Consider the following 14740-nt stretch of genomic DNA (forward strand, 5'->3'; position numbering starts at 1 on the left):
AGGAACGGCAAAGAACAAACTTCACATTGGCCTCTTTTTCACATGGCCACTGTCTCAAGGTGATTCCCTGTAAGGATCAGGCCATTGACAGCCCTTAGTTCAGCTGGCCACCATTTTCCCACAGCCAGGCTAAACTTCACAACAGCGGCCACCACCTCCCATTATTTGCCACACAACGAAGACCAGGCTTAGGGTATGTCTACACTACGACGTTTTGTCACCGAAGATACTGTGGACACACAGAAGTCACTAAAAGAAAAGTCGCCAAAGCATGTCTCCACTTGCTCCATCTACCAACACATCATGTCTACATTTTTAGCTCACTCATCAACAGCGGGAGCAATGCACTGTGGGTATGTATCCCACCGTGCCTGGCAGCAGCATCTGTCACTAAGTGTTGTGGGAATGCGGAATGGACCGTGAACCATATTAGGACCACATAAAACATCCTGTCAGCCACTGCTTTGGTTCCCAGTTCTCCAGGGGTTTCCGGCTTCCTTTCGCACCAATTTGGCAGCTGCCATTCTTTGCTGTGCACTTCAGCATTTGCAGAACAATGAGAAAGCATGGATCCTGCACTTCTCTCCTATGCTGTATTCACTGATATCAGGCTATTGCGAGGGAAAATCTGGTGGGCTTACAACTTTGGCCAGGCTTTTAGGCCTAAACTTTGATTAAGCTTATTTCTAGGCTGTGTGGAACTTTGGTTCAGCTTGTCTCTGTGTGTAAGGGGAAGAGAGGAGGGGGACAGAGTGATGAAAGAGTGATGGAAAGTTGCTTCTGTGCGTCAAGAGGTAAAAGGAGTCACAGTGGAAAGTTTCCAAAATGGAACAATAGCTTTGTGTGTATAAAGGGCATGAGGGGGCAGAGTGATAAAGTCCCCAAGTGGCATAATTTGCAATAGCCAGGCTTATGAAATATAGAACTACAACAGTTGTGTTAGAAAGGTCGCTGACCGCAAAAGAACAGACAGTGAGTAACAGGGTGGGCCTAGTGGGCGAGACGCTTGTTTTTGCTTTTGTCCTATATTAATTTTGCAATGTATTCCAAATAAGGTAATTAATACGGAAGTATGTGTAATTTGTCTGTGGTTTTAATCTTTATAAGCTAGTTGAAATTTAAGGAGGGCAGAGCAGCTTGCCACTTGCATGGGGCCATGCTGACTCTCCTTGCATATATGCTCGTATAAAATAAAGGAGCCTCAGGCTGTCTGATCCAAAATCAACCGTGTGGTCAATTTTCCACAACAACATCACGCATAGCAGCAGAGTTACTCCACAAGTTACTGACTGAGGAAGATGCGTCGCAGGTGGACTTTCTGGGACAGATGGACAGCAGCAACCTGGCATTGCATTTGGCACTCACAGACTGGCTGTGCAGGGTAGACCATCGCTTTTGGGCTAGGGGAACCAGCACTGATTGGTGGGATCGCATCATCATGCAGGTGTGGGATGAAGAGCAGTGGCTACAGAAATTCAGGATGTGTAAAACAACACATCCTGAAGCTCTGTGCTGAGCTGGCCCCCGACCTGTGGCACAAGGACACCAGAATGAGAGCTGCCCTCTCAGTAGAGAAGCGTGTTACAATCGCTGTGTGGAAGCTCGCGACTCCTGATTGCAACCAGTCAGTTGCAAATCAATTTGGAGTGGGGAAGTCTACTGTTGGGGCTGTATTCCTGCAAGTGTGCAGGGCAATAAATCACATCCTGCTGCGGAGGACCGTGAGTCTGGGAAAAGTGAATGACATACTGGATGGCTCTGCAGAGATGGGCTTTCCTAACTGTGTGGAGAGAGGAGTGCAATAGATGGCACATATATTCCTATTATAGCACCAGACCACCTTGCCATAGAGTACATCAACAGGAAGGGATACTTCTCGATAGTGCTGCAGGTGCTTTTTGATCACCGGGGGTGTTTCACAGCCATCAATGCAGGGTCTAGAAAGGTGCGTGGCACACGCATCTTCAGGAACAGTGGCCAGTACAGAAAGCCACAGGCAGGGACCTTCTTTCTAGACAAGATCACAGTGTGGGGGGGTGTAATCTTAGGAGACCCGGCTTACCCCTTTCAGCCCTGGCTCATGAAACCTTACATAGGGCAGCTGGACACCAGCAAAGAGCGTTTTAACAACAGGCTGAGCTGGTGCCACATGGTGGTGGAATGTGCCGTTGGCAGATTGAAGGGGAGATGGAGGTGTCTCTTTGGCAGGCTAGACCTTATAGAGGAGAACATTCCCATGGTCATAGCTGTGTGCTACACTTTACATAATCTCTGTGAACCTAAGGGTGAAATGTTCAGGGGTGGAGCACTGATGCACAGTGCTTGTTTGCAGAATTTCAGCAGTGAGACACTTGGGCTGTCAGAGGAGCACAGAGGGCTGCTGTGAACATGAGGGAGGCTTTGAGGAAGCGCTTTGGCAATGAGGAGCACCGCAGTGTACCGTTTGCGGTTGCTTCCCATTTAACATCCCATGAAACACGTATTTCTGGAGAAAATGCTTGAACAGCCTGTACCAGGGGCTGAAGTGATCATTGTGGTTTGTGGAACAGAAAATAATAGTTGTACTATTAAAAAAAGTTTGCCTTTATTGATCAACACAAATTACAGTGAAACACACTAAATCACCCATTGGTTGTTGGTAAGTGAGGATCTTAGTGTAAAATATTATATCTATCTAGCTAGATATCAGCTGTGTGTAGGTCCAGGTATCATGGTAAAACCTGTGAGAGGGGGTGGAGTGCAGGGGAAACTAAGGATTCCCAGGGAGTGAAAATGTGTCCCCCTCATAGCCCTTTTCACACAAGGTCCGTAAAATGTGTCCATACGTGTCTCAATTCCTATAGGTCACTCGCAACTGAGACTGCTCAGACCCCTCTCCCCATACACTTAGGTCAAAAAGCTCCATGATGGGTCAAGCGGGAGAGCGTTTGAAATGATAGCCAGCCATGCTCACCTGGGAAGCCATGAGGACGCTGCACGCTGAGGCAGCCAGCAGGAAATGGAATTTAACGTTCCCAGGGCTTGCAAGGGGAGGGGTGGATTGTTGTTTATTGGCTGAAAGGCAGTGCAGTTCAAAGCACTGACCAGAGCGGCTGGTTGGCATTGTGAGAAACCCCAATGTAGGCGAAAAAAGGCTCATTGTGTCCACACTGCATGTTTGTTGACAGTAAAGGGAGGGGGGAAGAAAAAAATCCCTCATTTAGCTGGAAGTTTGTCACCGAAACCGGGCATTTGTCTTGACAAAAGTTGCGTTGCAGTGTGGACGCTAACGCAGTTTTATGGCCAAAAGGCAGTTTTTGGTAACAAAACTTGGTAGTGTAGACAAGCCCTTAGTTAATTCAGCCACACAGGAGGCTGGGCGGGAGACTGGGTGGGAGGGGAATATGGGAATGGTGACAGGAAGGAGAATTTAAGGGAGAGGGAGGGAGGCTGTAGTGAACAGAAAAGAACACGATGGGGACCACAAAGACGAGTGAAAAGTGTGGGGAAAAGATTAGACCCTGAGCTTGGAAAACAGGGCAGATTGTGGGGGCACAAAAATAACCCACACAAAGTCCCAAATATTTTCACCCCTCCCCCCGCTCTGCATTAGATACACAGAGGTAAATGCCTAGATTTTCAGCAATGACTAGTGATTTTGGGTGCCCGACTGAGATCTTTTAAAGGGGCCTGGACAGACACCCAAAAATCACTAAGCACTTCTGGAAAAATATAGGCCAAGGGATTAAAATACAATTTGGTGTCACAGCCACAGGTGAGAGCCAAGCCCACTAAGCTGTGTCTCTGAACAATGCCCCAGGACTGCACAAAAACCAGTCACTAACCTTCCTGTAACTGTTGTTCTTTGAGATGTGTTGCACACATCCATTCCACGCTAAGTGTGTGCACCCCGCACACAGTCACCGGAAACTTTTCCTTCAGTAATACCACTCAGGTCAGCTATAGCGCCCTCTAGTGCAGCGCAGTCATGTCACGGTGCAAGGGGACCAGTCGCCCTTACACCCTCTCCATTCCTTCTTGCCGGCAGCTCTGACAGAGGAGTAGGAAGATGGCTCGTGGAATGGACGTGTGCAACACATCTCAAAGAACAATAGTTACAAAAAGGTTAGCAACCATTTTTCCTTCTTTGAGTGCTTGCACATGTCCATTCCATGTTCGGTGACTCCCAAGCAGTACTGTGAAGAGGTGGGCTCGGAGTTCATGGACACGGAGATTGCAACACTGCCCAGCCAAACCCAGCGTCATCTCAGGCTTGCTGAGTGCTGGTGTAGTGGAAAGAAAAAGTATGTCCCAACACCCAGGTTGCCTCTCTGCAAATGTCCTGGATCAGACTTGGGCCTTGAACACCACTGAGGAACACCACTTGTGCTCTTGTAGAATGGGCCGTCAGGAAGGCAGGTGGTGGGACACCTACCTGCTCGTACCACATGTGAATGCACATGTGGTGTGGATTTACGGATCAGCTTGGTCCTTTCTATGTAGAACACTAGGGAACACCAGAGCATGGAGACACTACTGCTCCCTATTCTTGTGCACCTTTGGGAAGAAAATGGGCAGGAAAATAGCCTGATTACTATGAAATGGTAAGACTACCTTTGGGAGGAACACGGGGTGGGGGTGACGTTGTACCTTGTCGTTAAAGAACACTGTGTATGGAGGTTTTGACATAAGAGCGCTAATCTCGGAGATCTTTCTGACTGAGGTAATTGCTACCAGAAAGGCGACCTTCCTGGATCGGTACACCAGAGGGCACAATGCCAGTGGCTCAAAGGGAGGCTCCGTGAGCTCTGACAGGAGCAGGTTTAAGTCCCCCAGGGGGATAGGTTTCTAGATTTGCAAGAATAGCCTTGAAAACTTGAGAACGTGAATGGACGTTTCGTGTGATCGGCCACCCAGCAGGGGGTGGAGTGCTGAGATCACTGTTAGGTGTACTGTAACAGATGGAATCGCTAGCCCTGGCTGTTTCAGATGAAGCAGATACTCCAGAACAGTTTGGAGAGATGGCTTAGCAAGTGAGAGGTGGGGCACTGGAACAGGGGGGCCAAGAGGTCATGGTCCTGTCACTTTAGCAGCGGGCAAAAGCGAGTGAGGGGGAAGCCTCAGGGGAAGAGGTGGAGCGGGTGTGGTGACTTGGGGGAAGAAGCAGAGCCGCAGTTTAAGCGCCGGCATGCTCCCCCCACTTGTAGGGAAGTTCCAGTGCCCCTAGCTGTGATGACCAAACGGAGAATCACTTCCATTTGGTGAGGTAAGAAGCTCTGCTAGAAGGCTTCCTACTGCCTAGCAAGACCTAGCAGACCTGCTCTGAACAGGCCAGTTCCACAGGATTTAACCATGGAGCTTCCACGCAGTCAGGCAGACAGAGCATTTGGCCGTGATCTTGTGAGATCGGGTACAGAAAGAAAGGGAGCAGGTAGTGGGGCCCCACTCCAGCAGGGAAAGGGTTAAAAGCAGGCTGGAGGGAGCCTGCGCTAACCTGGCCAATCAGAGGAAAGGAGAAGTCATCCCATCAGGGCCAGGCTGGGCTCTATAAAAGGCTACAGGGCTGAGGCGAGCTCACTCTCGCTCTGGCCAGGAAGGGAGGAGGACAGGCTCTCAGAGGAGGGCCGCACCCGAGACAAAGCAGTGCTGGGCAGGGTAGTAGGGCAGGGAGAGCTCTGGCTAACCACTGCCAGATTGCAGGCTTTGAGATAAGGGCCAGGTGGTGCACGGGTCATGGGGAAATGGCCCAGGGAGCGTGAGCAGTAGAGGGGAGAGAAGGAGGGCAGGACATGGCTGCTGCCAGAAAGTCCCTGGGTCAGGATCCAGAATGGTGGGCGAGCCTGGGTCCCCCCCACACCTTTGCACTGCACCTGGCTGTGGAGAAGCCTGGCCCTATACAGACTGTGGCTTACCCCCGAGGCAAGGGGCAAGACTTTGGGGGTGTAGACGGCCACAGCGGCAGTTGCATGGACTCAGGACTACTAATACCCCCGGAATGGGGGAGAACAGAGTGATGGGTGTGGCCAGAGGGCAGTGTGATGAAGCAGACGCCATTGACCACGGGAGCAATGTGGGCCCAGAGCCAGAGGATGGAGACAGGAGAGTGGACAACGGGAGAGACACCGATCAGAAGGCGGTGCTGTCCATGGACTGAGCTAATTCCCAGCATGACCAGCAGGAGGTGCCGTGGTTGTGAGTCCAACCTGCTACCCAAGTGCCACTGGAGTTGCTACTGACAGGTCTAGAAATGTCCCAAACCAGTGCTGATGTGTCCAGGTTGGGGCTGTGAGAATAACCTTCACCCCGTCCCGCTTGACCTTCTACAAGATCCTGTGCACAAAAGGAATGGGGGGAAGGCACAGAACAGGTGCTTTCTCCAAGGGAGTAAGAAGGCATCTGTGAGCGAGCCCGGGTTGCAGTCACGCAGACAGCAAAACTGCTGACATTTCCTGGTCTGTCTGGTTGTGAACAGGTCTACGAGGGGAATACCTCTCCACTGGAAAATGGTCCTTACTACATCAGGACATAGGGACCATCCACGGTGAGAAGAGCTGATCTTCCAGCTCATTCTGGGCTCTCGAAAGATGAGAAGCTTTGAGGTGGATCGAGTGCTTTATGCAGAGCTCCCACAAGCAAACAGCCTCCTGACATGGGGGGGAGAAGAGCGGGCCGCTCTCCGCCTGTTGATGTAAATCATGGCTGCCATGTTGTCTGTAAGAACTCGCACCACCTTGCTTGCGATGTGGGGTAAGAACACCTTGACATGGTAGGCGGACCACCCTGAGCTCTCTGATGTTTATCTGTAATGAGAGCTCCTGCTAGGACAACTGACCTTGTGTCCTGAGGTGCCCCCAACCAAACTTGGATGCATCTGAGATTATGGATACCGAGGATTGGGGCCTGATGAAGGGAACACCCAAGCCAACCAACCAAGGGTCTGTCCACTAGTTGAGGGAGGCAAGGACTGGGACAAACACTGTGAGCACCGAGTCCAAATGATGGCTGTTTGGCCAGTACACGGAGGCCTGCCAAGCCTGAAGGGGTCTGAGGTGCAACCTCCTATACCGCACCATGTATATGCATGCGGCCATGTGACCCAACAGCCTGATGCAGAAACAGGCTGTCATGACGGAGCGATCCTTGACTTGTGATATCACTGACACCACTGACTGGAAGTGGGCTTCTGAGGAAGGCCCTTGCCTGGGTAGAATCGAGCACCGCTCTGATAAACTCTATCCTCTGAACCAGGATGAGTGTCGACTTCTGCTCATTTATCAGCAGGCCCAGAGCTCAAAAGGTTGCTTGGACGAGGTGGTTGCTGGCTTTCACCTGGGATTTGGACTGGCCCTGGACCAGCCAGTCACTGAGATATGGGTACACCGGCACCCCTCACCTTCTTAGGAAGGCTACTTCCATGCATTTCATAAAGACCCATTTGGTTGCTGACAGGCTGAATGGGAGGACAGTTAATTGGGAATGAGCCTGGTTAACAACGATGCTGAGAAACCTTCTGTGGCCTCGGAAAGTAGAGATGTGGAAACAGGCATCTTTCAAATCAAGGGTAGCGTACCAGTCCCCTGGATCCAGGGAAGGAGTGATGGAGGCCAGGGACACCATGCGGAACTTCAGCCTTTTGAGGCGTTGCAGGGCTAGAATCGGTCACAGATGCCCTTTGGCATCGGAATTAGGAAATAAAGGAAGTGAAGCCCTTTCCCTCTTAAGTTCTGAGGCATCTCTTCCACGGCTCCTACCGGAAGGGCTTGTACCTCCTGAGCTAAAAGTTGCTCATGAGACAGGACCCTGAAGAGGGACTGGGATGGGGAGGCATGGAACCCACTGAAGCATAACACCCTTCTCCAATGGTCTGAGGTGATAAGGGACCTGCTGAGCTGAAGCAGGAGAGATGGTCCAAAAGCAAAAGGGGGGCAGGATCCGGTATGGGAACTGGTGTAATGCCTTCGGGTGCCCTGTCAAAAGTTCTGCTTGGAGCCCCCTGAGTATCCGAGAGGGTCAGGCAGCGAGGCTGAGGCAGATAGGGGTGGCCGTCTGCACCTATAACTTCTGTTCTGCTTTTTGAACAGGTCCTGACAAGGCAGTGGGCCTGGGAAGTGGGCAGGCTGTTGGGGCTTGAAATGCTTCCTTGAAGGCACCGAGATTCAAGGGCTTGAAGGTGGCTCTGGAGTCCTTCAGGCTGTGCAGTTTGGCGTCTGTTTGCTCTGAGAAGCGCGAAGTCCCTTCAAACAGAAGGGCTTGAAGAGACTGCTGGACCCTTGTCTGTGGGCCAGAGGACTGAAATCAGGAGCCCCTTTGCATGGGCATTGCTGACGCCATAGCCCCGGCCACCACATCCGCTGTGTCAAGGGTGGTTTGTGGGGAATTCCTGGCCACCACCTTCCCTTCTTCCACTAGAGCAACAATCTCCTGCCTGGACTCTTGGGGAAGCGAGTCTTTACACTTCAACATGGAGTGAAAGTCATATCTGCCCAGCAGTGCCTGTTGGCTGAAGCTGTAGACCATTGGTAGAATATATTTTCCTACAAAAATTCTCTTGCTTTTTTGAGTCTTTCTCCTTGGGCCTCACAACCCTGGCAATTCCCTCTCATTGGCTGCTGAGGCCACCAAGGATCCGGGAGGGATGGAAACATACGTTCTCCTACCCTTTGGTGGAGACATAGTATTTCCTATCTGCCTTCTTTGACATGGGGGGCAGTGAGGAAGGGGTCTGCAACAGGGTTTTAACTGGACCCATGATGGCCTCATTGAGAGGCAGAGCTACCTTCGACAGGGCCACTGCAGCCCAGATGTTGAACAGGTTGTTGGAGGATTTTTTAACAACCTCCACTTCCAGCCCTAAGTTTGAGGCCACCTTCTTCCATAACTCCTGGTGAGACTTGAAGTGTCCTGGGGTGGCGAAATACCCATCCCTGTCTCTTCTGGGGAGGATGAGGCAGCCTACACAAGCATGGGACCTTCTTCCTCTCCTTCTGCACCAACCGTATTCTGTCACTCCAGGTTCTGAGCGTCGGTACCTGGCTCAATATCATAGTCGGGATCAGTTGCTGCTTGGTGTGACAGAGGAATCCTTCTCTCAGACACTACTAAGCAGGAGCACCTAGACGGGGGGCCAGGCAGCAGAGGAAAACCACAGGGGTTCTGAAAAGGCTATTGTATCTGCATGGGCCATTACCCACTCGGCCAGGTGCTCGGAGGAAACCCCACCCCGGGATCCACCATTGCATAGGGCTGATTGGTGGGGTACTGGTACCAGTCCCTTGGCTGGATGCAAGATTCAATCTCCAACTTGGATGATGAGTCATTTTGTGGCAACAGTCGGCTCCAAGAGATGGTGCTGAGGATCCAGGGATCAGTGCCGAGACAGGGCAGCCTGTTTCGACATATGCAGAGATGGTTTCCCTCTAGACAGTGCCAAGGGGCCTGCTACCAACCGGGACACCGGGGCAACATGCTCCCTTCTGCTTGCCAGCACTGCTGTTATACTGCCAGCGATGGTGGTACTGGAAGTGCCAGAAAGTCCCTGGCCACAACAAACATTTAATCCCTTAACGCCCTAAGCATAATAAAATATTAGTGCTCGACTACTATACCATCACAGCCTCTGGGATGGATGGTACTGCAACCCTGCTGGCGCCTCACTGCCCCTCTGGTGCCAACGGCTGGTCTGGTACTGGACTCAACAGAGCCTGTGAACAGGGCAGAGTTGACAGTATTGCTTGCAGAGCATGGGCAGAGGAGTGGCCAAACACAGGTCGCACTCCCCTGCACGCACCATGATTGTTCATTCTTAGAGATGGGGAACCTCTCAGACAGCTGCTCCTTATGTTTCTTTCTTGGCACTGGGCATGGGGAACGGTGCCAAGAATCCTGTGTGGACTCTCTCTGGAGGAGTTCTTCGTACCAACACTGAGGTACATGGTGCCAAGTTTGACTGGCTCGGCTCTGAAGCAGGTCTGAGCACCACTTCGTTCAGGAGAGACTTCAGCCTGGTCTCCCTGCCCTTTTTCATATGTGCACTGAACTGGTAGCAGAGCTGACAGCAATCCGCCTTCGGACTCTCACCCATGCACTCCAGACAGCTCAAGTGCAGGTCGCTCAAAGGCATGGGCTGGCCACAGGAGGCTCCGGGTTTGAAGCCTAGAGACAGAGACATGCCCAGTTCCAAGAGTAGAGGAAACTCTGCTATGAGAGTCCAACTAACTATTTATACCAAACAACTAAAGTCAAAAAGTGTGAAAACAACTGAGGGGAAAAGGGATGGAGTAATGAGAGAACCACTGAGAATCTGGAGAGGTGTGGGGCAGTTGATCACAGAACATGCAGAGATCCCCAGCCAGGCGCCCGAGAGCACTGGGGTGGGTCAGGCCTCCCCACCCACCCCTCTTCTACTTCGTGCTGCACTCCACAGGGATGAGCAGGGTGGAGACACTGATGGGGTGTCAGAGGCACCAGACCCCAAATTCACCCTTGTGTATGTTGAGGGTAGACGCAGCTAGAGAGAAGAACACTGTTGATGGCCAAGGTGCAGGACTCAGGACAGTCTCTGGCAAGCTGGCAGCCCCAGGACTGTGAGGAGCGGGTAAATAGTGGGAGGAGGGCAGGAAGGGGCAGGAGGGACAGTGGTTGGGGAGGGGACAGCAGGGACAGAACAGCAGCTCCCCAGCGCAGGCTTAGGGGCGGGCGAGCAGAGGCCCTCTCCTAGCACTGGGGAGGCCGGTGTCCATGTGAGCAGGTCAGGTTGGACAGGCTCAGCAGCAGGGGACCAATGGGTGAGACTAGTTGGAGACAGGGGCAATAGGCTACATGGGCTTCTAGTGCCCGAGCACCAGGAATATTCAAGGCTGGGGGCTGTGCTCCACCAATATTTGGAGCTGGGTTTCTCCCCTGGCCCTGCCTGGAGCAGGCCCTGCCTCAGAGCTTCCCTGCCTGAAAAAAACCAGCCCGTGCCTCTCTCCCTTGCTTGTGCTGCCGGCTGCCGGCTGCCGCTTCTGCCTAAGGCTATAGAGAGCAGCGGCCCGCAGACTGTTGGAGCACCTCAGGAGGGGGAGGGGGGAGGGGGAGAGGGAGAGAGGAGTGGGGAGGAGACATGCACGTGCTTGGGAGCCCTCTCTCCCGTCCCCCGGCACCCACCTGGAGGAGACGCCAAGGGGACTTCCGGCCAAGAGATGGACATCTGGAGTGGAGCTCACTCACCTGAGCAGCTGCTGGGGCTTCGGTGAGGTTTGGCCCTGTGATCCACCCCCTCCCCCCGCAACCCCCACTCCTGCCCAATGCTGGGCAAGGGGCAGCCCCATCCCCAGTGAGGCTAGGGTGAGGGGCAGCAGCAGGGGAGGCCACACGTGATGGCAAACCCCCACCCCCCCCGGTACCAACCACAGGGGAGGCGAGTGGGCTTTCTGGACCTGAGAGAGGCCCTAGGAGCATGTGCAGTGACCGTGGTGCAGAGTGAGTGTGCTGCGGGGGGTGACCCTCCCCTGGAGCTTGCTGCTGCCATGGGGGGTGGGGAATCCTCTCTGGCCCTAGCCCTGGGGCAGCCTGTCTGCACCCCAAGTTCCTCATCCTCAGCCCTGCCTCACCCCAGAGCCCGTGCCCCCAGCACCCCAACCCTGAGCACCCTCCTGCACTGTGAACCCCTCATCCCCAGCCCCACCCCAGAGCCCTCACCTGAAGGGAAAAACATGCAACTTAAATTTGGTGGTCAGCTTGGAGTATCATTGTGCTTAGCACAATACTTGATTATTTTATACCCTTTAACGTATATAACTAGTCGTATACAGTGGGAATGTTCTTACTGTTTTCTCTGAATACTGTGTGGGTGCCTCAGTTTCCCCTATGCATTTCTCAAGGATCTAGATGGTGGGATAAGGGGGTGTGATTGTTGTAGAGCCCTAGAGTGCCAGTGTGATGCCGTCTGCACAGAGAATGGCCGAAACCCTGTCTCTGGCCAACTGATGGCCTGGGCCGCTCTCCTGCAAAGTGCCAACTGAAGGTGTTGGAGAACAAAGAGATCAGGTGGCCTCCTAATGCCTGGAAAAGAGACAAAGGCCAGAGGAGGGAGTGTCAGTGCCTGTGCGGACTTCTGGGAAGCGCATGGGGTGGAAGGGGATGCTGGGATGCTTTGGAACAACTCCATACAAAGCCAGACAGGACTCTGGGGGAGCCTCCTCTCTCTGAGCAGACTGTCTCCAGGGCAAGAAGCTTACACCTTCCTGGGTCTGACCTCGGAGCATTCAGCCCTTCCACACCGTGCGCCTTATGCAGCGAGTCTGCCCAGGCAGGTCCTGGGGCAACCAGAGGTCCCTGCACCCCAACTCTGCAGTCAGACGTGACTCTCAGCCAGCCGATAAAACAGAAGGTTTATTAGATGACAGGATCACAGTCTAAAACAGAGCTTGTAGGTACAGAAAACAGGACCCCTCAGTCAGCTCAAACTTGGAGGGTGGGGAGCCTAGACCCAAGTTCTGGGCCTCTCCCGATTTCCCCAGCCAGCTCCAAACTGACACTCCCTCCTCTGGCCTTTGTGTCTCTTCTGGACAAGGAGGCCACATGATCTCTTTGTCCCCAACACCTTCAGTTGGCATCTTGCAGGGGAAACTGAGGCACCCACACAGTATTCAGAGAAAACATTAAGAACAGTCCCACTTCGTCACAACAGGTGCAACAAAATATAATACTGTATATTGAAGCAGGCAAGTGCTGCTTCTGACTTTCCACTTGTTAATTGACCCTTGTAATCTTGTGGTGCCGACGCGTTGTATCTTCATTTTATATCGGCTTACAGGGCGGGGGTGGGAGCGGGGGGGGAGACCACCATTTTGGGCACCACCAAAAATTATACAAACCTGCCGCCTATGGTCGGAGAGGGTTAAACTAGCTACAGAGGGGGCGCGCTGGGGGGCAGACACTTGGCAACCCTCCACCCTGTTGCTTAGTCCTGGGGCAGGGCCACCAGGAACCCAGGTGTCCAGGACAGGATGGGAATTAGTTCTCATTGCTGCTGTCTCAGTGCTGGGAGCCAGGAGGGATTCGAGAGAGGGGGCAGTGGGTGGGGGGAGGGGAAGGGTACCACGACTGGCTGGTGACACAGCACAATCCAGGGGCCTGGCCAGGTAGCTACAGCCCCTCACATCAGGGACTGAGCAGGGCTCTTTACACATCTATGGATAGTGCGCAGGGGAACCTGCCTGACCCCAGGGGCTCTAACCAGGGGACACGTGCTGGGGTTTGTGCCAGGAGTAAGGAAGCTGGGAGTCTCTGCACATTGCAGGGGCTGATTCTCTCATTAACTCTCCAGCCCAAGTCAGTGTCAGACTCTCGCTCTGTGGAGTGAGGAGGAATCTGACCTTTGAAAAACTCACCTAGGAGATAAGACCAAACAGAAATGAAGGAGGCTCACCGGTGAGCAGCTTCTCCCCAGGGCTGGGTGAATGCAGCACTGCCTGCTCCTGTGACTTTACTGTGCGTCTCATGATGCTGACTAGTTTTATTAAATCCCCAGTTCCTGGACTCATGGGATTAGCGGAGAGTTTCAGCTCTCTTTTCTTACAGCAGTAACTTCTAGTCCTTCTAGCAGCAAGGAAAACCCCGGAAATTTGTCCCCTAAAGGCTCAAACCAGAGGGCAAATAAAAATAAGCTCCAATATTCTTCCCAAAATACTCATGACATTTGAGCCAAACTCAGGATTTTGGGGGCCTGACTCAAATGATGTCTGAACACTTGGGGCTGTCGATACTGGGATTCCTCATCACTCGGTCTCTGAGAATTGAGACAAGACATCTCAGAGCCCTGCTCTAGCTATAGGGTCTAACAGTGTCACTGTCGTAGCTGGGAGGAACAAACCCCTCTGTGCAGGAATCACTGGGTGCGATTCTCTGGCCTCGGTGACCAGGAGGTCAGACAAGCCGGGTCTGATGGGAACTTCTTGCTTTTGCACTTCTGCCACTCTGCCCGGGAAATAACCACACACGAGGGGCGGGGGGTCCCCTAATGGGCAGCAGAGGCAGCTACAAGCGGGGCTGGTAGCAGAAATCTGGGGTGTTTGGGGAGGGGACAGTATGAGAGTTCCACTTTGGAGGGTGTCAAAAAATGTCTTTCCCGTGGACCCTCCATCCTGCAGCCCCTCGCCCCGCCCCATGTCCCCCACATTCACACTGACTCCAGTGAGAAAATGCCCCTGCAGGCTCTGTCCCCTCCCCCCATCCCCAACATGCATCTCTGTGTCTCTTCATCCTGTTTACATCAACCGCGCTCGCCCCCACACCCCATGTCCCTGTATCCCTAGGTTGGGTCGTGTCCTTCACTCACCCTCGGTCCGGTTGTAGAGCTGACCCAGGGTGTTCAGACTCCCGTTGTACCATTTCTGGTGGCGCTGTGCCCACCATGTCATCTCGTTCCAGAACTCCAGATCCTTGTTCTGTGCCATCCACACTGGGCGAGGCTCCACCCTCTGCATCTCGCTGGTGTAGTACAAGATGACTTGATCGTCCGCGTACACAACACGGCTGAACCAGGGCAGCCCCGGGCTGGGCTCCGACACCACCGTGTCCAATATGCGCCTGGAGTGCAGGCCTGGGGGGGGCGGAGATTGGGGGAAGGGGGAGTCAGATCCAACCAGACCCTACCAGGGAGCCCCTGGAAATATGCGAGAGGCGGTGCCAGCCCTCAGGAGCGCTCCTGTGGGAGGGAGACCTGGGAAGGGCCCACACAACAGCCTGACCGGAGACAAAGAGAGGGTGGGGTAGGAGG

At 53.2% G+C, this 14740-nt stretch overlaps 1 protein-coding gene across 1 annotated transcript in view; it reads right to left on the reverse strand.

Annotated features, from left to right (window-relative positions):
- The window catches only part of LOC123371187 (major histocompatibility complex class I-related gene protein-like), a 30483-nt gene extending 16021 nt beyond the window's left edge, over positions 1 to 14462 (reverse strand). The window contains exon 1 of the mRNA XM_045018487.1: positions 14300 to 14462. Coding sequence (XP_044874422.1) covers positions 14300 to 14447 — 148 coding nt within the window. The 5' untranslated portion in view covers positions 14448 to 14462. The remainder of the gene's footprint in view (positions 1 to 14299) is intronic.
- Between the last annotated feature and the right edge of the window lie 278 nt (positions 14463 to 14740).

Source organism: Mauremys mutica, chromosome 5, assembly GCF_020497125.1.
Source record: "Mauremys mutica isolate MM-2020 ecotype Southern chromosome 5, ASM2049712v1, whole genome shotgun sequence".
Classification (NCBI taxonomy): domain Eukaryota; kingdom Metazoa; phylum Chordata; order Testudines; family Geoemydidae; genus Mauremys; species Mauremys mutica.